Source organism: Peromyscus californicus, unplaced genomic scaffold (genome assembly GCF_007827085.1).
Source record: "Peromyscus californicus insignis strain IS unplaced genomic scaffold, ASM782708v3 Scaffold_3__1_contigs__length_106647218, whole genome shotgun sequence".
In the NCBI taxonomy this organism is placed as follows: Eukaryota; Metazoa; Chordata; class Mammalia; order Rodentia; family Cricetidae; genus Peromyscus; species Peromyscus californicus.
This window is the reverse complement of record NW_026294551.1, coordinates 92650411-92674522: the sequence shown is the minus strand read 5'-3', so window position 1 is coordinate 92674522 and position 24112 is coordinate 92650411. Positions and strand designations below refer to the sequence as shown.

Genomic DNA, 24112 nt, shown 5'->3' with positions numbered 1-24112 from the left:
GTCAGTCCTGAAGAACCTCCTCCTTCCTGGACACACCAGAAATCATTACTTTCCTCCAATAAGAAGGAGGGTGAGACTGTGGGCTGGGGGTGAGCAGGACAGGAACCTGGTGCAACTGTCACACTTGGCTCTGGAACCTACAAAGGGAGGAAGAGACTACAAACACGTTGTGTTATCAGCAGAGTCAGTGGCGGACAGCCCGGGGGCTAGGGTCAGTCTTTGCCATGCTGTGGGGGGCCGGGGGGCCAAGTGATTCCTGGGGTCTAGCTAGATGCGCCCGCCAACGCTTGTGACTGGGCTCTGGACTTGGGGATACCAGTGACTCTGGAGAAGCATTAGGCCACTTTCTGGTTAGATCTTCTCTAGGCTTTCTTGATGAAATTACTTTACTAGTCGTCTCTCCTAGGAGGATGCTTCCTGTGTCCCCCAAGCTGGGTCTTGTAACCCCATAGCCCACGGTTACCCTGCTTCCCTGTCTCAGAATCCACTATATCATCCAATTGACCAGCCCACTCATCCGGACCTAGGAGCAGTGAGAATAAGCTGTCTCAGACCTTAGTATAGGCTCTAGTACACAGGAAAGAGATTTGTGTTTATGAAATGAAAGAATTTGGATAGACTGGAATAATCTTTCCAGCTCAGTATTGTAAAAGAGATAAACGTGGAGCCAATATGATTTGGGGTAAATTGCCTAATCTCTCTGAGTCCCAGTTTCACTTCCTGCAAAGTAAATACAATAACAGTTTTCCCTCACTTCCGAGGATTAAATGAGATTGTCTACGTATGTTAAATAAGATATTATATGCATTATTGCTCTCTAGCACTGTTTGAATGTTCCCTATGCTCTGGTGTTGTATTGGGCTACACGTGATGTGTTTAAACTGATCAATACAGTGGGCACTTAACAAATATTGGTTTCCTTCCTCCAGAACTAATTTAAGGTTTATTTGTTGAAAAGATGGGTGGATGGATGAACGCTAGATGATGGATGGGTGGTGGATGGATAATGAGTGGACAATGGATAGATGAAGACTGGAGGGCCGGAACATCCTTCCAGTAGCAGGGGACAGAGTGAGTGTGGAGACCCCACTGGAGGGCAGAAGGTTGCACACTTTGGGATAACTATCCTGGACTTCAGAGAGCTCCTGGGTATGAAGGCTTAGCTTTAATTAAAGTCTCAGCACAGTGTTAAATGCCATTTTATTTTAGTTCATAATTAACACTAATGAGATGAGCTGATCACAAGCCGCACACATCTTGAGAAAGAGAAAAACAGCATCCGAGCTCAGTGGTTTCCGCTTTTGCCCACCCCACCCCGCGTGCTATGTTCAATTAAAAGTTTCGAGAAAATATTGCAACTATGCTCCTTGTCTTTGTGTTAATGAAGCATATTAATTTGAGTGTGATGAATACAATATTCCACTGACTTTTTATTCCCTTATCTACAAAAGTTTAAAATAATGGGCCAATTAAATCAGGGGAGAAGAATGCAGGGTTTGCCCAGGGCTCCAATTCAGCAACCCAACAACCTAAGGAACAAAAATTCGAGGTTGCATCTGAGCCTGATTCCACCACAGCTGACAGACACTAACTCATATGGACAGATGTGGACCAGGACAAAACATATACTGTGTCCCAGATGAAGAAACTGGTTCTAGGCTACCCTACAGTGTTGTTTTCTCTCAATAGTGATTGGATAGATACATGGATGGATGGAGAATTGAACCAGATGACCTGCCAAGCTCCCATTTTTCCCAAAGTAGTAAATGAAGTATCTATGTGTCTATGTGACTTCCAAAATGAGAAAGTTAGAGGCAGAGTGTACAGGTGAGGGTCAGTTCCCTGACTCTAGAAGTTAGAGGCAGAGTGTACAGGTGAGGGTCAGTTCCCTGACCCTAGACGTTAGAGGCAGTGTTTTCAAGTCCAGGCTAGTTCTCCAGCTCTTTACTCTAGGGCAACATCTATTTGTTACAGAATCAGTCTGAGCTTAGCTCCTGCCCACGAGATCTCCCCTCTCTGAAGTAGAGGCCTCCTGAATGCAACTGGCTTCTGGAAAGGCCGAGCCTCCCCTCCCACACACTGCATTGGAAGCAGGTGTCTTAGAGCAGGTCCGTGAACCTGGCACGTAGCCCAGGTAGCTCCCTAATGACCTCTGGAGGGCTGCCCACTTCCACGTGTCCCTGTAATCACCAACTCAGCCTTGCCACTGTGACATTTGGAGCAATTTGTATTGCATACTATCTAATTTCTATGTGCCCTGTTTCCCTACACTGTTCTCTGCCTTGTGGACATTCTAAACACACACACACACACACACACACACACACACACACACACACACACACACACACACATACACACACACACACAGGCTACAAACCCATTTTCTCAGCCTAAAAATAAAAATCCTTTGTATGGTCCATGGTGCTCTGTACATCTGTCCTGCATGCAAAAGCCCTCCCAGCTCTATCTGTTGCCATGGCTCCTCTGTCTCTATCCACTCCTAAACACCTTTCCAACTTCAACCCCCAGCTTCCTCAGGTCCTTTATGAGTGCTTTTGGTTTAACGTCCTTGCCTCCCCCCCTCATCTAATTAATGTTTATTTACCGGCCACTCTTAACTCAAAACATCACGTCAAGGAAGGCATCTGGAATTAAACTTCTGACACCAAGTCTACCCAGCCTGTGTTTGTCTTGGGGTTTATACTGCCACCCCTCTGAGTAGCTTTCCTTCACAGAATTGTCACAGCCAATTGTCACAGAGCTGTGCTATCACTTGAGTCATGAATGTCTCCCCAACTAGGCCATTTGCAGTAAACCATCTAACTCTGGTGCTTAACACAGAGACTGGTTCATAAAAGATGCTCAGTACATAGGCACTGCATGGATGGACTGATTAATTAGTTAATGCCCAATTCAAAAGCTTTGCTCTTAGGCCAGAGAGATGGCTTGGCAGTTTAGAGCACTCTTTGTTCTTCCAGAGGACCAGAGTTTGGTTCCCAGCACCTACCTACATAAGGCAGCTTAAGATCACCAGCAGTTCCAGCTCTTAGGTATTGGACAACTTCCTCTGGCCTCCACAGACACCTATACACATAAACTTTAAAAATAAATTTAGTTTTAAAGAGAGCTCTGCACTTGTTACTTCCCTATACCGCTTTCAGTTTTGGACTTCATCCCTGAAGCGCTTACTTTGTGTTAGGCTTTATGTTGGGAACTTAAACACCTTCGCTCAGTCTTGCTCTCAATCAGCTGGCTGTGTAACAAGAGTCACATGACTACTCGCCAACAGAACAGTGTGTCATGTTCTCTAATGGGCATAAGCATGGTGCTTGCTGGAAGCAAGAGGAACCCTCCTATGTCTCACTGGGAGGCTTCACAAAGAACACAGCCTTTAAGCTGAGCCTGAAAGGAAAAGGTGGCCGAGAAAATCCAGGCAGACTCAGCGTTTCAGCTGACAGACCCCATGCCGGAAACTTGGAAGGCAGGGACCAATTTTGGAAGAAAAGCAGCCAGGGTGACGACCAAGCCCAGCAGGGAGGGGCTGGGGAAGGAAGGCAGGGAGGTGCCTTGCACCAAGAACCCAGAACTGTCAGCAGCAGCTAAAGATAGCAGCCACAGAGACTGGGTAGAAAGGCCTGACTGTGAGATCTCAAATTTGAGGAGCTCCCTCTGGAGACATTGCAGAGAAGAGCGTTCACATTTCAAGTGGGGGGACTCCAGCTCTGGGGAGACCAAGGTGGCCTCGCACCTCTTCCCACCCAGAACCTAAACTGTCTTTTTCTTAGGGGGCTCAGTGTGGCTGACCTTGCTCATTCATTGCAGGGAGAATTCATTTCAGGGTGGGAAATTTTTTAAAAAGTACAAGATTAAGCAGTGTAATCAGCTGCTGCTGAGAATTGGAAATGCAATAAATAATAATAGCGTTGAGAGCTGTTTTTAATAACTCACCAGTGTAATTTAGCCTCTGCTTCTTGGAGCATATGTAAAATATGTCAGAATGGGTGTACTGGCAAATGCCTCATTGCCAGCCTCTGAAGACAAATGTCTTCCCAGGAGGGAGGGGGATGGAGGAGAACTCAGAGGACTGCTGAAAATGAGATGCAGGGAGGCAGGCATTGTTCATGTGGACTCTGCTAATTCCACACTGTGACCTTTTGCCCAGGTGACAGGTCTTGATGGGTTGTCTTCAAAGGTGGACAGGTTAACAGCAATAACACTAGAGAACAGGACTTCTAATCCGAGGGAAAATGAGTTGCTTGCGGATCACTATTTGTGTGCCATTGGTGCTCTGATTAACAGTCATTCTGGTTTGTCTAGTACAGCAGGTCCCTAGGGATGGAGTACCATGGCCGTATTTGCCTTACTTTCTTGAGTTACTGAATACTTCTGCAACCATTGAAATCTGTTGTTCCAAGTGTTTGGTGAATTCTAACTGCCAGCAATCCCTGTGGACTGCTCCACTCACTGGGGTCCAGATTGTCATAATGGAGCTAGGAGTCTTCAGCTCTTAGGAAGACAACTGACACCCTTGAAATGAAATGATCATTGTCAGACAATGTTCAAACTTCAGTCTGGCTGCCTGACTACCCCACGGGGTGAGGAAGTTGACTGTGACACCTGGCACTGACAGTCACCTGTCACTTCATCCCCATCCCAATACTGTGATGTTGCTTATCAGGGACTCCATCCTTCAGATGAGGAAACTGGAGCTTGGGTATTTTCTCAGGCAAGAGCTAGAATGTAATTGTCCTTGGGGCCTGACTGCAGTTCCATCTGACTTTCAGAGCCTATGTCATCAAGCTGTGCAACCCTCTCCTGCCAATTCATACAGTTAGGGGGAGATGCCAGAAGCCGTGTGTGTAGTTTTCAGCAATCGATAGAAACTGGTAAATGACCCTTTAACTGCAGGACATGGTTTCTCTTCAACATCTGCGTCTTTGTCAAGGTCTTAGTAGTGTCCTGTCACTGACCATCCTTGTCCGGGCCACTCTGTGCTCCTTCAAAGCCTCAGGTTTGCGATGTACAAAGTGCGTTTTACTAGTCGAAGTGTACAGTAGGTAAATGGCTTTGGAGGGTTAATTGGCAATAGCTCGTGAATGAGAAAACACACCTGTGAGGCAGTCATCCCGTGGGTGTGCTCTGGAAGGCAACTTCTCCCACCTCTGCACGTGTTTGGGGGCCAATATTCTTTGTTGTGCTGCGGGGCTGCTGTGTGCATCTGGGAACTGCAGCATCTCCGGCAATTTCTTCCTATGAAGCAAGAAATGAGGGAGAAGGAAGAAATGTGAGAGGAAAGGAGACAGAGGAGAGGCCCCTAGTTAATTAGCTTAAGCCGGAACGTAAGGCTGGGTTACAAATGTGTGCATTGTCTTGGAATTTCTGCTGAAATTCTGACAGAGCCCAGAGCCCTCCTGAGAAAGCAGAGGAGGAAATGTGGAAACAAGCCAGTGGATATCCAAACACCATTACTCGATGGTTACTTCAACTGACAACAGCCAAATTTTGCTCAGACTAACACAATAACGAACCACTGATGAGCCACACAAATGCTGGCGCTCACTGATGGTTGTGCTCAGTGCCTTTTCACTGTCGGTGGAAGCAGAACTCTGCTCTCTGTCCTGTTTTAATCCAGAACCCATAGCTCTGCTCCTGGGCCTGGAGCCAAAGAAGGAGAGGCAGACGTTGAAGAGATTAAAAAGGGAGATGTGTTACAGGCTACAAGTTTGGAGAACTGGTTCCTGACCATTCATTCCAAAGGACAGGGGACCCTGAAAACAAGGCCCAGGCTTCTTCTAATTTGACTTCCCTGATACCTGCAATGAGATTTCCCCAGGATTTTTTTTTAAACTGCAAGGGCCGAAACCAGCAGGCTTCTCTACAGTGGTCCCCCTTCCCTCTCCTGGGTCTCCATGGAGCCAATTATCAACAAGAAGATCCTAGTTGAGAACTGGCTCCTGAGGAAATGGGAATGGAGGGTAGGAGTAGGGTTGTGGGAGAATGGGGTGGGGGGTGATGGGGGTGGAAAGTCAGCCCAGCCAGACTCAGGGAAAGGTGCCTAAAGCAAGGCACCTCTTCCCAGAGACAGGATTCTGAAAGAGGACTGCTAGCTGTCCGCAGCCTGTCTAACATTGCACCGTTATGTTGACACCAGCAAGATCCGCCTTGATTGCTGCCATAATCAAGACAACAGAGGAAAGCTGAATGGAGTCGAGCGTGCCGCCTGCTGCATGGGAGCCAGGCACAGGTAGCTTCCCTCCCTTTCCCTTGCTGTCTTTTCTCAGCAACAAGTCATGTTGTGTCCTAACTGAAAACTTGATTAGGAACCATGGCACAGTATGTTTTTAACAGGGATTTGTTGAAAAGCAGAAATATACAAAGAGTTTTAAAGAGTTAAGCAGTAATAACTCCTAATGGGATTTTCTGATGTTGTGGACCTTCTGGTGTATGTAAGGCTTTTCTCCTTGTCTGTTCACAGTGTAAAAGATGCACACAGAACTTAGGGAGACAGGAACCAACTGAGCTAGGAAAGAAAAAGGGAGGAGGGAGAAGGAGGTAGGAAAAAAGGTAGACATCATTACTATATTATTGTACGATTACAATCATCATTAGAAAACTAATTTAAACAAGCCCAGACTGTGCCCCCAAAAGGGCACCAAGCAACGCGCTAGGCTCAAGAACACAGAAACCATTTTCTCATTTTGACTGGTGATGGGAATAATAATTATTTTTTTCTCTGAACCATAACCATTTTGCAGTTAAATAATTTGCTTTCAGGTCGAATCAGGGCTCTTTGGTGGTGCTCTGAGGAATTCTTTCATTTCTTTCGCACCTTTTAAAGAAAAGAAAACTCCAGGTGCAATTATTAGCATTATATTTATACCAACTGCAACAGAACATTCCAGAAAATGAGGTGCCTACCAAATTAGTTTATCCAAATGAAATTTAGACAGTACCTTAGCAGGGAGCATCAACTGAACAGTTGTCTCAGTGGCCCAAGAGCTGGAGAACCACTCAGAGAAGCGCATGCTAGCAGCAAGCCTCGTTGAGTCAAGAGCGTATAGGTGGAGTATTGCATGTGTTTTCAGTTACCCAAATGGATGGCTCCCTCCTGTGGGTCACTGAACCACAGGGTCCCTACATTAGCTTCAGATTACATAGCAGCAAGCTAGTTGGGGGATGCAGATGTAACTAGCTAAAATAGAATCTGATTTCACGACTGCTTGGGGCAGACACTCAGGCAGAGTTTAAGCAACAAATTATTCTCAGCTGAGAACATCTGCCTGGAAGGAAGAGTTGTGGCTGAAGAACAGAAATTCAACAACCCAGAGATTTCCAGAAGTCTGAAATATACCCGTTACATTCCCCAGATCAAAACCTGTCAACTATACAACTATGACTTGTCGATTCTGTTTGACAGATGAGAAAGCTTAGGGACCAGAAAGGAGGTGAGTGAATATGCACTTCAGTCAGTCTGGCATCCTCTTTGCTCCATGCTAGTCACTGTGTACCCAGGAGTGTGCCAAGTACCCCGTGGTACTGCCTTGCTTCAGTATTGCAATGGTCTTATGATGTAAGAGTTACTGTCCATACGTAAGGACACTGGATCTGAAAGTTTAAGTGAAGGCTGAGGTTATAGCTCAGTGGTACAGTGCACACCCAGACTATGTAAGGCCAGATGATTGATCCATCTCATGGAAATGAGAAAGAGAAGAGATTAAAGCAACTTGACCCAGGTCACCCATCTGCAAGGAGACAGAGTTAAAATTCAAACCCAGGGGCTCTATGATTATTTGGCAGAAATTCACTACTTGTAAGTATGGGCATCTTGGTTCCCAGGATTCCTGAGAGATCTCACAAAACACGGCAGGACCTGCGTGTCAGAGTGTGAGACCCATATTGGAACTCGGTCTTTTGAGGTATCAGAGTCAGAAAAAAGTCAGAAGCCTAGTACCTACAACCCATAGTCACCCAGTGAGCTTCTCTCACAGGATCAAGCCTTTGTTTCTTATAGCATATGCCTGCTAGTGTCGGACTGAAGACAGCCAGCAAGCTGAAAATTCTTGGCCAAAAATAGTGATTTGGGACAAATTAGTGAGAAAATTGTCAAGTTCTGTGCATGCTTAGATCGCCAATGTAAACAGATTTACATTATAAAATCCACTGGAAATAAGAAATGGCAATTTGCAAAATGAATTTCACAAATGGCCCAATGAGTGTGAAATTTTCTCATCAAGTAAAAGGTAGAGGTTTAAAGTGGGGGCGTGGGTAGGGGAAGCTCTGTACACAGCCATATGGGTGGGTGAGACTGCCATGGGAGAAGCCTTTCCCAAAGTCAGTGAGTCATGACGTCCTCACAAATACCAAGCCACAGACACAACTTTTATCAGCTGGATTTCTGGGAATGCTGCAGTCTTGGACTCAAGTGGGTGGAGCCCCATCCAGGAGACCTGAAATTCCCTCTGTTCTTCCTGGGGTTGAGGAAGAGTTCTGTGCGCACCTTGCAGTTTCTTGGAAGTAATAGTTTGATGTTTCTGCTGTCTCTAAAATTTAGAATTATGTGACAATCAGAAGGAAACTTTGCCTCTGAGTCCCTGGAAGTCTTTAAACTTTTACACAATGACAGTAGAGCAGAACGTGGAGCCACCATGTCCCCTTGCACCATTCATTCGCAGAGGACAGTGGCAAGCCATTAACTCTGGTTTCCTGCATCTCATAGATACTCAAAAAATATCTGGCAGTAGAATGAAGTGGAAATGTGTGCGATGTCAAATAGGGAAATAAGTGAAAGTGGGGGTGTGGCAGAATCCCAAGAGAGGCGGTGAGATGGAGCTGTCTGCTCAGAGCTCTCATGTAAGCACGCATGCGTGAGTCCGCAAAGATGAAGGCAGAGGCAAGAGGGTCTAGAGCAGCATGCTCTTAGGGGGCTGAGAGTTGCTAGAAAGGAAGCAACAAATAGAAGGAAAGTGACAGGTGAGGACAAGGCTCAGGCTAGAGAAGGCTGAACAAAGGGCTGGTTTACTGGAAACTTGGGGGTCTCACATGCCCATTGTCATGTCACATGCCTGGATACCCCAATCCTTGTGGGGTCACAGGCACTCACCCTCAGAGGGTAAAAAACATGCTTAAATAAGAAGAGTCTGCACGGGTGGATTGGTCCAGTTTCCATCTGGATTGGTGGTATCTGGAAGGGGATTGTGGCGTCTGGTAAACCAGAAGCAATGAGGAGAAGAAACTCTGGTTTACAACACTTGCTGTTTCTGAGGTATCAACGTTTCTACCACGCCCGTGACTGCCCTTTTAATTTAGGGAAAAACAGCTTTATAAGCTAGTACAAGATGACTCTAGGCACTGTCATTTGGACATGGTTTGGCTCCCAGCCATTCAGGTATTGAAGGCTTGGTCCCCAGAAGGACGATGTGGAGTTGGTGGAACCTTTAACAGTTGGGGTCTAGGAGGCAGTAATTAGGTCACTTGGGGCTCCCCCCACAAAAGTGAATTAATGCTGCCTGAAGAGCATGAGTCAGCTCTGGCCATAAAGGATTCTGAAACAACTTATTGTATCAAGAGCAAACCTGGCTGTCCAGTCTCTTGCTCCAGGTCTTGCCATGTAGCCTTTCTTGTTTCCACACACGCTCCCAATATCGAGATGCTGTCTCCTCTGGTTCCTTCACCAGAGTCAAACATGCAAATGACAAGAATTGTGAGCTAAACAAGCTTTTTCTTTAATAAAATGCCCCACTTGTTTTGTTAGAGCAACAGAAAACTGAATAGTACTCCAGGATACCGTTGTCCAGACACCAGTGAGGCTGAAAACAGACACGTAAAACTCAGATATGTGACTATTCCCCCTTTTAAAATAAGAAGAGAGCTGGGTGGTGGTGGCACACACCTTTAATCCTGGCACTTTGGAGGCAGAGGCAGGTGGTGGATGTCTGTGAGTTCAAGGCCAGCCTGGTCTACAGAGTTTGTTCTAGGACAACCAGAACTACACAGAGAAACCCTGTCTCAAAGAAAGGGAGGGGGGAGAGATTGGTACACACACTTAGTTATTACTATTATTTTAAATCCATTCTACAGATATGTGAGAAAAACTACAATATTGTTCACCCTTTAACCCAGTCCCTTAATTCTGTACAGAGGCAACCAAATTCACCAGTGATCACTATATCCATCTAGAAGTATTTTATGTGTATGCCAGAAGATGTATATCTGTTTTCAACATTAAAATGGTAATGTGAAAACAAACTTATTTTTCCATGTAATAATATCTTTTTAGAGCCCACACCCAAAGATACATAGGTGTGCCATATTGTTTTAATGGCTACTTGGCATTCTTTTTCCTCGTGCCCGATAGTGATAAGAATGGAAAAATTTTCAGTCCTTTTTTTTTTTTTTTCTGTAACCAGGTGAACAAAGAATATGTCTGTCCATGTTGGTGCATGTAGGTATTCATCCCTACAAATAAAATCTCTGCATGAAAGAAACATGTTCAGTTTTATTTAAATATTTGCATTCCTGCTGACAGTCCAAGACAGTGCCCTTCCTCACACAGTTGCCAACACAGTATGTCTCCAAGATGTGGCCCAGTGGTGCTTAGTGCATTCTGAGACCCTCATTCTAGTCTCTTGGTGAAGGTCAGGTCAGCTGAGCCACAGAGGAGTCTGGTCCCCCATGGAGGTGCAGCATCGTGCCAGAGTTCAGGTGTCTGTGAAGTCTCCAGTCTTCCCCCTTCAATGGGCTGGATACTTTCCCCCAGCCAGCTTACTGCTGGCGTTCTGTGTAAGAAGAGACTGAAGTCTGCACAGAACCTGAACGTTTAGAACAGCATCACTCATTTGCTTCCCTGTATTTTATGTCTGGATTGGCTCTTTCACTGTAGCCCTGGGATCACATGCTCAGCTTGACCACCACCTTAACTCCTGATACTGTTAGGAGACTGCCAGGAAACAGAGGTGACTGGGTGTGCCCATTTTATGGTAACGTTCTTGGTGATCGTTTCCATAATGTCAATGTTAGAATCGCCTGTATTCTGGAACCAGCTTGTCTGATTTTTCACTGGAAAAGTAAAGACAAATTGTTTGGGGAGGTGGAGGAGCTTTCATCTCTGGGTCTGGGATCTGAAGCAATCAGTGTCTGTCTTTAAAACAGTGTACACTGGCACACAAACCCCTGAATCCTTCAGAGAATATTCCATGAGGTGTTGCCAATTATTGTTTCTCTCTGCTAGCAGATGTTTAGGGGCTGGTTAAACCTTAGGAGAAATTACCTTAGGAAACCGGGAAATAAAAGCAAAGATTACCAAGAAACATAGAGATTGCAAGGTAGGAGGAGAGAGGTGGAGGGAGGAGTGGAAAGGAGGGAGGGAGAAAGTGAGAGGAAGCGAGGCTGGTGGAAATAACGGTGCACTTGGAACAGCAGGAAAGAAGCGCGGTTTTCCATCTTTAAATGCCTGTCCGGGTCCTGCCTGCCCGCCTGGGATCAGAGATGTTGACAGAGGGCGAGTCGGAAGGGCTCCAGACCTTGGGGATAGTGGTGGTCGTGTGTTCCTCTCTGAAACTATTGCACTACCTCGGGCTGATTGACTTGTCGGACGGTAAGCAAGCCCCGGAGCTTCCCCGTTTTATACGAACGTGTTTTCCGGCTTTCGTTTGCTGTAAAAGTAGTTCAGAAAAGTAGCGCTGAGTCCTAGAGGATTTGATGGCGCCGCCTGCACCAGTCAGTCTTCCCCCTGCGGTCCTGGCGCTGTCCGTGGTGCTGGACTGTGCCGCGCCAGCAGAGCGCATGTGGGTCCCGGTGCTTGCTTGCTGAGTGAAATGAGCAAAGTGCTTACTTCTCCAGGAAGGTGTCTGATAAATATGCATATTTTGGTAGAAGCCAGAGACTTTTAAAAGTCATTATGATGTTGATTAACTTTCAGTAGCTGAAAAGATTATAGGGAGGTAAAATGCTAATCACAGCCCAACAATTAGAAAACATTTAACAAATGCTGGCTCCTTTCCCTAACACTCAACCTTCATAAAGACCCTTGTTCTAAAACCACTTTATCAGCTGTGACTTTAATTCCAGTTCTTAATGAGAATGTAGCTATAAATCCAGGTCACCAGCATTGTTTATGATTGCAAAATTAGTAGTGGTTTGGAGCATTTGAGTTCCTCTCTTCTGGTTATACGTAAAATATATAATAGGTAGTTTTTCAAATTGCAGTCTCTTGCATTGCTCTGCAGAACACAAGAACTTGCTTATATGTGAGTGTGTGAGTAATGACAAGGAAGTGAAAGTGTTGATTATCCTGATACTGCTGGTATGATTGTGTATGTGTGTGTGTGTGTGTGTGTGTGTGTGTGTGTTAGTTAAAGCTTCAGGCCATTTTCCTTAGAAATTTGTAATTAGTATGCTCTAATCAAAATGTTCTAATGTTGAAGATAATGGAACTTTTAAATATACCTGGATTTGATTATCATATGCTGTATACATGTGCCAAGTTGTCACATGATGTCTCACAAACTTGTACAATTGAATTAAGAAGTTTTAAAAATAAAAGAATTAAAAGCCACATGAAAGAAAGTTAGTAGCAAGTTTTTCAAACTTAAGGGAACTCTACTTACTTTCCTTCCTTTTTGTGAGATGCTGTTCCCAACACAGTTTCTCTGTTTGGTTTTTGTCACATAAAACTAAGACCCTGGGAAGATCTGAAATTTGAGGAGCAGAGTATTAAACAATGCCAGCCTTCAACAATCACAGTCAATATATACACAAAGTATGTGCAAATGTATTCAATACGCATTCTCCGATAACTGCATAGTGTGGGCAGAAGTTCCCTTCCAACAGGCATTGCATGACTAAATTCTATATAATAATGAAATAAGGTTTGTATACCAATAACTAGTTAAAATACCAATCACTTTTTAAGAATCTGGGTCTCCTTTTGTTGTTGTTGTTTGGTTTTTCAAGACAGGGTTTCTCTATGTATCCCTGACTGCTCTGGAACTCATTCTGTAGACCAGACTGGCCTCGAACTCACAGAGATCTGCCTGCTGAGTGCTGGGATTAAAGGCATAATGACCTGGGTCTCCTCCTTTAGGCTGGATGTGGTGGCACCTGCCTTTGGTCCCAGCACTCTTGAGGCAGATGCAGATGGATCTCTTTGAGTCCAAGGCCAACTTGATCATGAGTTCCAAGCCAGCCAGGGCTCCAGACTGAGACCTTGTCTCAAAGGGAAAAAAAATCTTTCTGGTATGTTTTAATCTCTCCTCCAAGGAATTTTAGAGCTAATTGTCTTAACTGAGCTTTGTAGATTGGGATGGTAGCTAAACTCTGAGTTCCTTGTATCTGCTTCAGCCATTTCAGCCAACTGGACCGTCTGTGTTGGGCCTGTGTGTGGGAGTAATTTTAGCTCTAGCCAAAATGTAGTGAATCGATGGTTTTATAAGCCGAATTTCCTGAGATGTTGAAAGCTGATGCACATTTAGAAATATTTTCTTCCTTAAGAAACACATGAAATCTAAAAATCTGTATGAATAGTTCCGTGTGCACAAAGAGATGTAGTCTCTTAAGTGTACCCTGTCAAAGACCCAAGCTCAGCTGGCCCACCCATAACAGACACAGTATGCTTCTGGTGCTCAACAGATTCCAAGAGGACAGGTTTCAGCCCTGCTGAGAGCCTCAGAGTAGCTACTAACTGACACTGTGAGTGAGTGCATGTGCTGCCCACTTCCTCATGAGCCTAATGTGGAAACATTCTGTTCTTCCCTTCTTGTATCCAGAAGTATCCATCTACCTCTTCACCCCACTCTTGCTTCTGAAGATTGTAGCTTTCCTACTTTGCTACCAGGGAGGACATCAGTCATCCATTTGATGTTATAGAAATGGGGAGGGGGTAAAGTTAAAAAGTAAGGACATACATTTGGCACTATTGCTAGAAGGAGTGAGTATTTATTTAGCACCTACAATGCACCAAGAATAGTGTTAAGTGGATTTATATTCACGAGTGAGTGCAACCTGCAGAGTAACACTCTAAGGAAAATAAATAAATAATGCTAGAAAGTAGATGTCATTATTTCTTTTACATAAGAGGGCAGATTGAGAAAAGTGAAATAAAATTTCCAAAGATGCAGCAATTGCAAGGTGGAAGTGTCTGCCTCTAGAGTTCTACCTTCTGCTTTATACACCATCAGTAAGTAAGCTGGTCCAGATGAGGTCTGCAATCTGTCGTTAAGCCTATAGCACACATGGGCTCATAGGCTAGGGCCCTCACAGTAAGGTGTGGAGTGTCATTTTCAATGTGTCTGTGACGTTAGAGGCTCTGTTAACTTACTGGAATGAGTACTGTAGAAAGAGTACACCTCCGGGGAAGGGCTCTGGTATCCACGTGACATAGTCACTCCAAGGAGAGTGGAACACCTTTGTGGAACTCATCTGTAGTCTCTCACAGGATCTTAGTCGTCTTAATATATTCTCTTAGGGGCAATGCTAGAGTGGTGCAGAGATGTGGGGTACAGGGTCAGAAGGGCTGAGATGCAGACCTGGGTGTGCCCCACATTATTGGTGAGTTTCAACAAGTCCTTTCTCCTCTCTTTCATCTTCCTACTTATAAGAAAGAGAAATTAGTACAATCATTCTATTAATTTCCTAGATGCTGCATACCATGTTACTACAAATTAGATGTTTTAAAATAACAGACAAGTATCCTTTCATGGTTCTGGAGGCTAGACGTCCAAAATCAAGGTGATAGCAAACTCTGGAGTCTGCATCTTGGGAAAGATCCTTCCTGGCCTCTTCTCCCTTATGGCACTCCAGGTGGCCTTTGGCTTCTGGCAGTGTGACCCCAATCTCAGCATCCGCCTAGCCTCTTCTCCCTGTGTGTATCTAGCTTCACATGGCAATTTCCCCTTCTATAAGGACAGCAGCCATGTTGTGTCAGGGCCCACTCTAATAATCTCATCGTAACTGCATTACGTCTGCAAAGACCTTATTTCCAAATAAGGGTTGGAGTTAGAACTTCAATAAGCCTTTTGGGAAGATACAATTCAATTTATAACAATTGGGGGTGTGTAATTCAATTCATAACAGCAGCAGTCATGCTCCTATAGCTGCATAAAGAATTAAATGAAAGATACACTGGGAAGGGCCAACCTTCCTACCTACAGCTGTACTTCATCATGCTTAATACTTCTTTGACCTGAAAGCATCCCCCCAAAAAAAGAATGTAATATTCATTAGGGGGAGAAAATAATGCATTGCTATACTGTCTCTGGGCAGTATAATTCTTTCCTTTGGAGGTGGTATAGAAGTTTCTCAAATGAGACTCCTAGAAATACCATTGCCCTGTGTGTTGTCATCATACCCACTCAGTTTTCACTGTGGTACCTGCTAATCAACTGAACTCCTCACTGCTTCTACTTAACTGAGGATTAGCAAGTGCTTCAGGGGGTGGGGTAAAGGCAGGCGAGCAGATTCTAGAAGTTCAGAGAGCTTTACAAGTTCATTAGCTGTCTCTCTGCTCACATGCTGCTTGGTGGGCCAGCCTTACCAGCAACCTCATCTCTACTAGGTAAGATCACTATTTTCCCAGAGAGTCATGTCTAGCCATACCTATAAGCTCTGCCATAGCAACTTCAGAAGGCATTCCATGTCAAGTCACCAACTAAGACAGTGAGGCAAGCATACATCAGTGTCTCTCAAACAAGGTTCACCATAGCCACATCTTACATCTCCTACATCTAAGTTGCTCTGGAGGCTTGCTACATCGACTTGAGTGTGATAAGATTGAATACAGTTCTTAAGAAGCCCACTATCATATGTGTCTGGATTCAACAGTTATTTATACGCTTATCACCTGTCTAGTACTTCGTAGATTACCCATCCAGTGTTTGACCTGGACATCAGAACAGTTCTGATATACAAAAGCTGCATATTGTTGAAGAAACAAATTCATAGGTCTAAAAAACATTGAGACTTGAGCTCTCACTTCAAACAGAATGAAGTAACTATTTCAAGACTTATTTTGAGACTTTGGGTTTCTTCTCTAAATATACATAGCCTTATGCTTAAATTGTGCCTGGAACATGCAAAATATCGCTAATCCACTCAGTGTGCATCTAGGCTATTTCTCTTGGTGAAGTCCTCATGACTTAATATAACAAGGTTTGCAGAAAGCTGAATAATGGCTGCATAAAGAGATCAGATGTGAACCCCCAGAATGTCTATCAGTTACCTTAAAAGAAAAAGTTCTTTATAGATGTGATGAAGTTAACTGGGTGAGATGAGATTATCCCGGATTACTTGAGTGGGTCCCAGATGCCATCACAAATGGCCTAAGAGGCAGCTAGAGATGAGAAACAGACAGGTGAGATGAAGGCAGGGAGACAGAAATGGAGATTGGAGTGATGTGTCAGAAAGCCAAGGTGTGCTGGCAGTCCTCTGTGCCCTAAACTAGAGGAGGTAGAGAATTAGTTTCCTGTGAGCCTCTCAAAGCTGTGACCTTGCTGGCTCTTTCATTTCAGCATAAGATGCTGAACTTCTGACCTCTGGTGCTGAGTATAAATTTTCACTACTTTAGCGATCAGCTTGTAAGTAATTTGTTGTGACAGCCTTAGGAAAACAATGCATAAGCCTTTTAAAGTATTTCTTCATTTGCTATAATAGAATATGAAATAAAATACATATACTTAAGAGCTCAGAAATGGATAGACCTATTGATCTGGAGTACTAGAAATATAAGGACTCGGGTTACATCTTCTCAGCAGTAAGGAAAAAAAGATGTGCAGGCCTGACCACCTATCAGCACCAATGTGGGGGACTGGAGAGATTTATGTTAGGGGTGAAGGGCAGCAACAAGACAGCACATCCAGGGTGTGCCAAGCAGAACTCCTCATAATAAAAACTTACTCTTTCCCTGGACTGGAGAGATGACTCAGTGGTTAAAAGCACATACTGAGTTTGGTTCTCAGCACATACATCAGGCAGTTCACAACTGCCTCTAACTCAAGCTTCTGGAGATCTAGCACCCTCTTCTGGACTCTACTAGCACATACACATACCCACACACAGATACATGCATGTACATGTCATTTTTAAACAATAAAAATACATCTTTTAAAAACTCTTAATGAACAAAGTAATGCAGATGTATTTCTCCTCTGCACCCTCAGCCCAGACTTTCCTCTTTTCTCTTCTTCCTCTTCCTTTTGCTCATTTTTAGGACTTCTGAAAATACTTTAAATGATATGTTTAACCCTCGATTTCTTGTCTGCTTGCTTTAAGCAGTGTCTATGACCCAGCTTCTCCAAGATATGAGAGACAGGACACCTTCACTTCCTTCTACGCTTCGCATCTGTCTACCAACTCTAGTCATTACGTTGTCATTTCACATTGTCAGTATTTGATGCCCCCCCAAACATCCCTAGTCCGAGGCAAGTAGTAAGCTCTTCCTGCATCTCATTCAGCTTAAGGGCAACCTTGGCTCCTGTTTTGGGTGGTTCCCAGTTCTGTCTGCCAACTTCTCTACTTGTATAACCAGGAGGCACCTCCCCATCTCCTTCACCAGCAGAACTTCCTGTGTTCAGAGTCCTCCCAGCCCCTCACATCTCCAGAGGATATTGAGAGCTGCCCAGGGCCAGGCCTTCTATCCTCCATTCAACATGAAGTCCCCCAATACGACCAACCTGCTGTCTCTCTGCTTGCCCTCAAACTCACCCTGCAGCTGAGAATCTCCTAAAACCAGGGCAAATGGCACTGGGTTTGGAGGACTAGGATAGCCAGTACTTCACAGTATACTCTAGAAAACACAACAGAGCCTTGTGAATTTTAATTTTCTGTTGAAGACTGTAAATCCTGAGGGGAAAAAGAGAAAGTTGCATGCATTGATGGATTGATGGATTGAACCAGACTGACTTTGTTCAAAGGAATAAAAACCATTCAGTTCACCTAATTCAAATTCCCCCATTTATATATAGTTGCACAAGCAATACATGAATGAATCTTTTCAGGTTATCCTTACCATACAAAGTGAGATGTCACTACACCCCTTTGTGTGTCTGTTCCCTCTCTGTTTCCAGCCCCAGGATGTATGCAGCCTGTATGCCCACCCTACTATGGCCTTCAGGACAAAGTGGTATTACGATACTTGAGTTCAGATGCTAGAAATCACAGGGCAGATAGCTGCTGGCATGGGATCGACACCTGACTTTCACATTAAGAAAAATGGATATAAATGTAGTAAAGGAAGAGAAAAAGCTACTGGGTAAGTTCATAACATTTGCAGTTACAGAAAGAGAGAGAAAAGAAAAGAAGAGGTAAGAGAGGAAGGAGAGTAGAAATAAAGCGCAGCAGGGATGAGAGAGACACATGGGTAAAGGTGAGAAGAATGGAGAGAGGGTAACAGGAAGGAGAGCTTCCCAGTTTTCAACAAGCTTGTGGCTCTCCGGTTCACTTAATGTTTAGGTAATTCTCTGTAATTGTTACCCATTTGGAGTTGGCTTAGCCTTCATTCTCCAGGAACTGCACATGGCAAATCAAAGTCGCAGCAGCCTGCCCTGTGCTTGTGTGGTGGCCAGGATCCAGTTCCCATCAGACAGACCAGCCCTGTAGCTGAAGCCAAATGGGAACTGCATGGAGGATGATAGCTTCATCCTCAGTGGACGCTGGAGCCGGTCACTTGGGGCTTTCGTACATGCAGAGTAATGTGCCCACTTCTTGAGTTAAAGGCAGGATTTGAATCACAAAACTGAATTTTTTTACAGTGTTACCATGCAAAGTGAGTTTCACCTCCATGAAACTCACCTTTTATATCTGCAAAATGGATAGAAAGTTATTGTCTCACACGGGTGTCATGAGATGCAATGTGAGAGGGTGTGCCCTGAGCACGGAATGATGGGCACTAAATGTCACCTCTGAATCTGAGCAATGACTATCTCCATAAGATCCCAAGTCATCTAATTGAAGGCAGAAAAAGCAGCTGGCACCTAGCAGAAGAGGGGTTTGAGACAGCAATGCCAGGGCTAGAGGAAAGGGCCTTAGAGGGTTTACAAGAGAAAGAGAATGTGACTGTATTCTAATAGGTACGTTTACTAAGCTTTTTCTGTGTGTCAAGCAATATTTTAAAATACATCATACATTTCATAGAGTGATGCCTTCACACATTCAGGGGATTGTGTCTGAGACCCCCATGGATATCAAAGCCCTTCGGTACTCAGATCCCTTTTGTAAAATGGTGCTGGGTTCGCACAAAGCCTCCTCAGAGCCTCCTGTGAGCTTTGAAGCATCTCTAGATGACTGATAATCTTACACAATGTGAGTGCTATAGAAATAATTATTCCATTGGGTTGCTCAGGGAACAACACTGGGAAACATGTCTGTACATGCTTGCATTTTTTTCAGATAATCTTGATCTGTGATTGGCTGAACTACAGAGGCCTGTTACCTCATTTGATCCTCGTGACCATAAAGTGAAGACTATCACTTCCCCCATTTCACACACGAAGCACAAAGAAGTGAAGCCACAGGCTTAGGGCCACACAATTGAGGAGGCAGGAAGCTGGGACTCAAACTTGGGGACCGGGTTGCAGAGCTCAGCCTTTCTCAAGAGAAGTACAGTGATAGGTTTAACAAAAACCTAGTCCCCACATCAGGGCAGGAATGAGATTTAAGGTCCCTAAGAAGAATATGACTGAGCTAGAGCTGAGCTGTTGGAGCACCTTGCTGTGGGGCCTTCATGTTGGTTTGACATGTACATGTCACTATCTGTTCTGCTCAATGGCTGTGTTCTACTTGAAGGAAACTTGCAAGCCTACTTTATCCTGTCGACAGAGGGAGCAGCTAACTCAGAAGACTCATAAATGCAATCCAACACACAGCAGGTGGTCTTTAAGTGCTGAATGAATGAATGAATGAGCAAATAACTAGTGAGTGGTTAGACTGTATGGGATTTATCACCAAAACTTTCTTTTATAACTTTGGGTGAATTTGGTCACCAATAAAAGCTCCTATACCCACACCATACACATACCTCTTCATCATGTCTACCAGACTTTGGCTCTCATCCTCCAAAGCCTGAATCCTTAACCCTCTCTACTCCCTCCCTAATATATATTCTAAATATTTACAAAGAGGGCATGTTAGAGACAGAGACTCTCACCTTAGTACCAGCCGCCAGGCACTTTGGCATCACAATTACAACCATAAAATGAGCAGGTTGACTTAAATTGGTGTTTTCAGGGTTATGGTCCTCAGATCCCCCTTTAGGACCACTGTTTAATAAACGGGGAAAGAGAGCCCCATTCCAGCATTCCTCTTTACCCCAACCCTCTCTTTCACATACTGAGCTCCCACGCATGATTTCCTTCCATTAAAGAATTCCTTACCTTTATATGAGCTTGAAAACTAATGAATGAAATGTGAGATGTGTCCAGCCCTAAGATCTCCATGATCCCATAATTCTCCTTTATTGATGTAAGAAGATGCATGACATTCTTTCTCTCAAGGTAATCAGAAATAATGTGACCCAGGGACATAGCATTTCTCCATGGCACTATCGCAATTACAAACACCAGGCAGGATTCTTTTATGGGTACATCCTAGGGTTTGTGCAGTGGGCCCAGGTCTTAACCCCTGTAATATAAGAGTCAGAAACAGCCACAAAATGAAGAACTAGTGAGGAAGACTTCTGCTCCCCTGATTTTTATAGTCTAAACAAGCAAAAGAGGAACTGAAAACCCAAAAGGAGACCCTCGAGCTTCCTATGTGGACAAGGTATGGTTCATAGAATGCTTAAAAAGTATGGAAATTATCTGATGTTACAGAAATAACCCTAGAACAAGAATTTAAGAAAAAAACAGATTTAGACTGAGCTCTGCCATCTGTCACTAGTGACTTTCTCCTCTGTGAATGAAGTAATAGGGCCCACCTTCAGTATATTGGAAGATTTAGTTGAAATACATTGTGCGAAACCTTGACTGAATCATAGAGCTGTCTACAAATAATCCACGAGGACACAAAAAGAAGGATGACTTGCCCATGTCACTTTCAAGCCGTCTCCCAGTGGCCATTGTTATCACATGGCCCATGGGCAGCCAGTGGGCACAACCAGACTGGCTCAGCATTGCCAGAGTCTGAGAAGCCCCTGGCAGCCAGAGAACCAGTGCCCCCACCTCCCAGTCTCTTCTTCAGCTCCCCAAACTGGCCCCCAGGCGCCAGTGTGCAGGGGCGAGGCCCTGGAGGGGGCGCTGGAATGCCACAAGACCTCACTCTCAGGAATTCAATATAGAAAACACATTAAGACCTGTTTACATGGAACTGCTGTTTATAATTATTGTTCCCTATGGGATATTCCCCCACTGCTTCCTCCAATCCTGCTTTAAACTGCTCAACTAATAGAGCTTTCCTGGCTTCCCCAGGGAGGCATTCACAGACGCTAATAGAGCCATAATTCAAAAATTGCTTGATATACATGCCCTCAATTTTCCCCAAGAACCACCTAAGTGAAGATCCCCAAGCATGCAGCTCGCTTATTGGCCAGAGGCAAATAAACATGCCTGGCATTAAATATACAGCCTCCTGTTCATCCAGGTCACCACCAAGCCACAACAGTTACCACGCTTTATTCTAAGAGATCCCTCTGCCACCAAGTGCAACTGGGAAGAAGCCTGCTGCTGGATGGAACCTCCAGAGGCCTCTGGAGTCTGCAGACCTTCCCCAAAATACTTCAGATAGAGCAAGGGGGTCAGAGTAAACACCTTCCATGCCCTGGAGAAGTAAGATCTCAATGCTTTGCATCTCCAGAGAGAATGACTTCATCTTTCTGATGCATAAAGAAGATGGCAGGAAGAGAAGCCCGTCACAATGTTGCATCAATACATCACCACATTGCATAAGCAACACCACCATACACAATTACTAAAATTGTAATCCGCCTTCAGACCCCAGGGTGAAGAATTACTCTGGTGAGTGTCTGCATCACTTTAGCTTTCTGAGAGCTGTCTTATCGAATGGCAAGATGGAGGTACCGCATCACCACCCGGGATCACTGGGGCAGTAAAGGGAGATTCGTAAGCACAAACTCATCTAATTTATCTTTACAGGCAGCTATTCAGTAAATATCCTTCTGTCTTTTCTGCTAACATCCAAATGTGGTGGGAATGGACTCTTTTATAGGCTTGTTAACAAATGTATGAGTGTTGTGCAATCCTAAACATGCTAAAATTAGATGATTAGGAGAAGTAAATTAGTACCAATTAAAATAAGGTTGACTTCCTCAAAATGAATACATTTAACGAAACTTGCTGTCTTGAGAGGAAATTCATATAAATTGAAAATAGCATGGGTTCAAATGACTTTAGAGACCATTCTTGAGACAGGATTCATAACTGATTAATAAACTAAAATGAGAGAGCCAACCCACACTGAAACCCAGTGTCCTCCTGGGCTTTGTGACAGAAGGAAGTGAGGGCTCAGAAAATAGAGTCCCTATCCCAGAATTGGGGCTCGGGTCCCAGATCCCAGGTTTCCCATCCCACTCCTCTGTCTTCTCACTCACTCCCGCTGGTCAGTGCTCTTTGCATTGTTGACATTCTTAGGAACAGGATAGCCGACCTACACATTGTATCTTGTTGATGGAGCCAGATTGGCACCTGGGGTGACCCCAAATGTCTACACGGTCTAGCACCCCACCTTTCTTTGCACATGGGAAGACTAGAGGGGTGGGAAAGGAGCCATAACCTACTGCCCACCTCTGGGTACCATGCTCTGGAAACAAGTACCTGGTTTCTCACATCCATGGCATCCCCTGGAAGGCCCTGAGAAATGAGTGTCCTTTACAGATGAGGTAATGTCACCAGACAAGTGAAAGCACATGGAAGCCACACGGCAGTGTGTGACAGGGAGGAGATCCATCATTCCAGTTCTTGGATTCGGCAGCCGGCTCTCTCCATTTTCTCTACCTTTCTTGATGCAAAACACCTGACTCCAAGAGGCTCACTCATCCTGAACATGCACACCGACACAAATGAGCCTCCATTGATGCATAAATGAAATTTCCCTTTGTAAATACATGGGAAAACCTCTTCCATGGCTACATTACAGTGGCAGACACTTTTCTAGCTGGAGGAAGGATTAGCAGACATACAGGCGGGACCCACAAAGGTCCTAGAGGAAAACAAGAAGTAAAATGCGAGCTCACAGGAAAACACGAAGAAGTAACGTGGTGGTCTCGGGTCTTTCATCCCTGTGGCTTTTGCACACTGCCCTTGCAGGAACCACAGTCAAAAGCAGCCCAGCCTACTGAAAAGCACTCTAGCTACTGAAAAGCAGCCCAGCCTACTGAAAAGCAACCCAAGCCGACTGCTGAACCTCAGACTCCTCAGACAGATCAGGAACAAATGGGAACCTGCCTGTCATCCCTCCAGGATGACAGATGCTGTTGCTAGAAGATGGGAAGAAGGCTGCAGTGCTCTCAACCAAAGACTTCAATTTATCTTCTGGGCCATTTAAATCGGCAGTCTCACGTCACAGCTGCACACTTTTTCAGGAGTAATTAGAGTGCTAATCTGTAAGAAAGATGTCTATTAAGAATAAATTAATAATAGCTAGTGCATTTTGGCTGGGAGTCTTGAGTGATATGGCCAGCCTATAAAAATTCATGTGTTTTTAATGAGCCTGAGACATGTTTCTCAATGAACCACAGATGGTTCGTTTTTAGTATCCTACCATCCTCATTGGCTTCTTTGATGCTGGGAAAGGGTTTATTTTGTTTACAGGTTCCAGTCCATCATTGAAAGAGGCCAAGACAGGCACTAAAGCAGAGACTGTGGAGGAGTACTGCTCACTGGCTTGCTTCCTCCGGCTTACTCAGCTACCTTTCTTACATACCCAGGCCTACCTGCCCAGGGATGGAACTGCTCACAGTGGACTGGGGCCTCCTGCATCCATGAACAATGATAAGAAAATGCCTCACAGACATGGCAGAGGCCGATCTGATGGAGGCAATTGTTTTAATTGATCTTCCCTCTTCCCAGGTACATTAAGTTGACTAATGCTAACTATAACACCTATATAAAGACATTATGGGCACGTATATTTTAAGGGGTGAAACAGAACTAGAGCAGGTCTTGCTTGG

At 44.5% G+C, this 24112-nt stretch overlaps 1 protein-coding gene across 7 annotated transcripts in view; it reads left to right on the top strand.

The window, feature by feature from the left end:
* The window catches only part of Kcnip1 (potassium voltage-gated channel interacting protein 1), a 378331-nt gene that overhangs the window by 306375 nt on the left and 47844 nt on the right, over positions 1 to 24112 (top strand). The window contains exon 2 of one of the 7 annotated variants that reach the window (XM_052759015.1): positions 6155 to 6247. The exons of 5 other annotated variants lie outside the window; for them this stretch is intronic. In XM_052759015.1, the coding sequence (XP_052614975.1) occupies positions 6205 to 6247 (43 nt within the window). In that variant the 5' untranslated portion in view covers positions 6155 to 6204. Of the gene's footprint in view, positions 1 to 6154; positions 6248 to 11433; positions 11597 to 24112 lie in introns of those variants that run through there. One more of the 7 variants, XM_052759011.1, reaches the window with a different exon arrangement.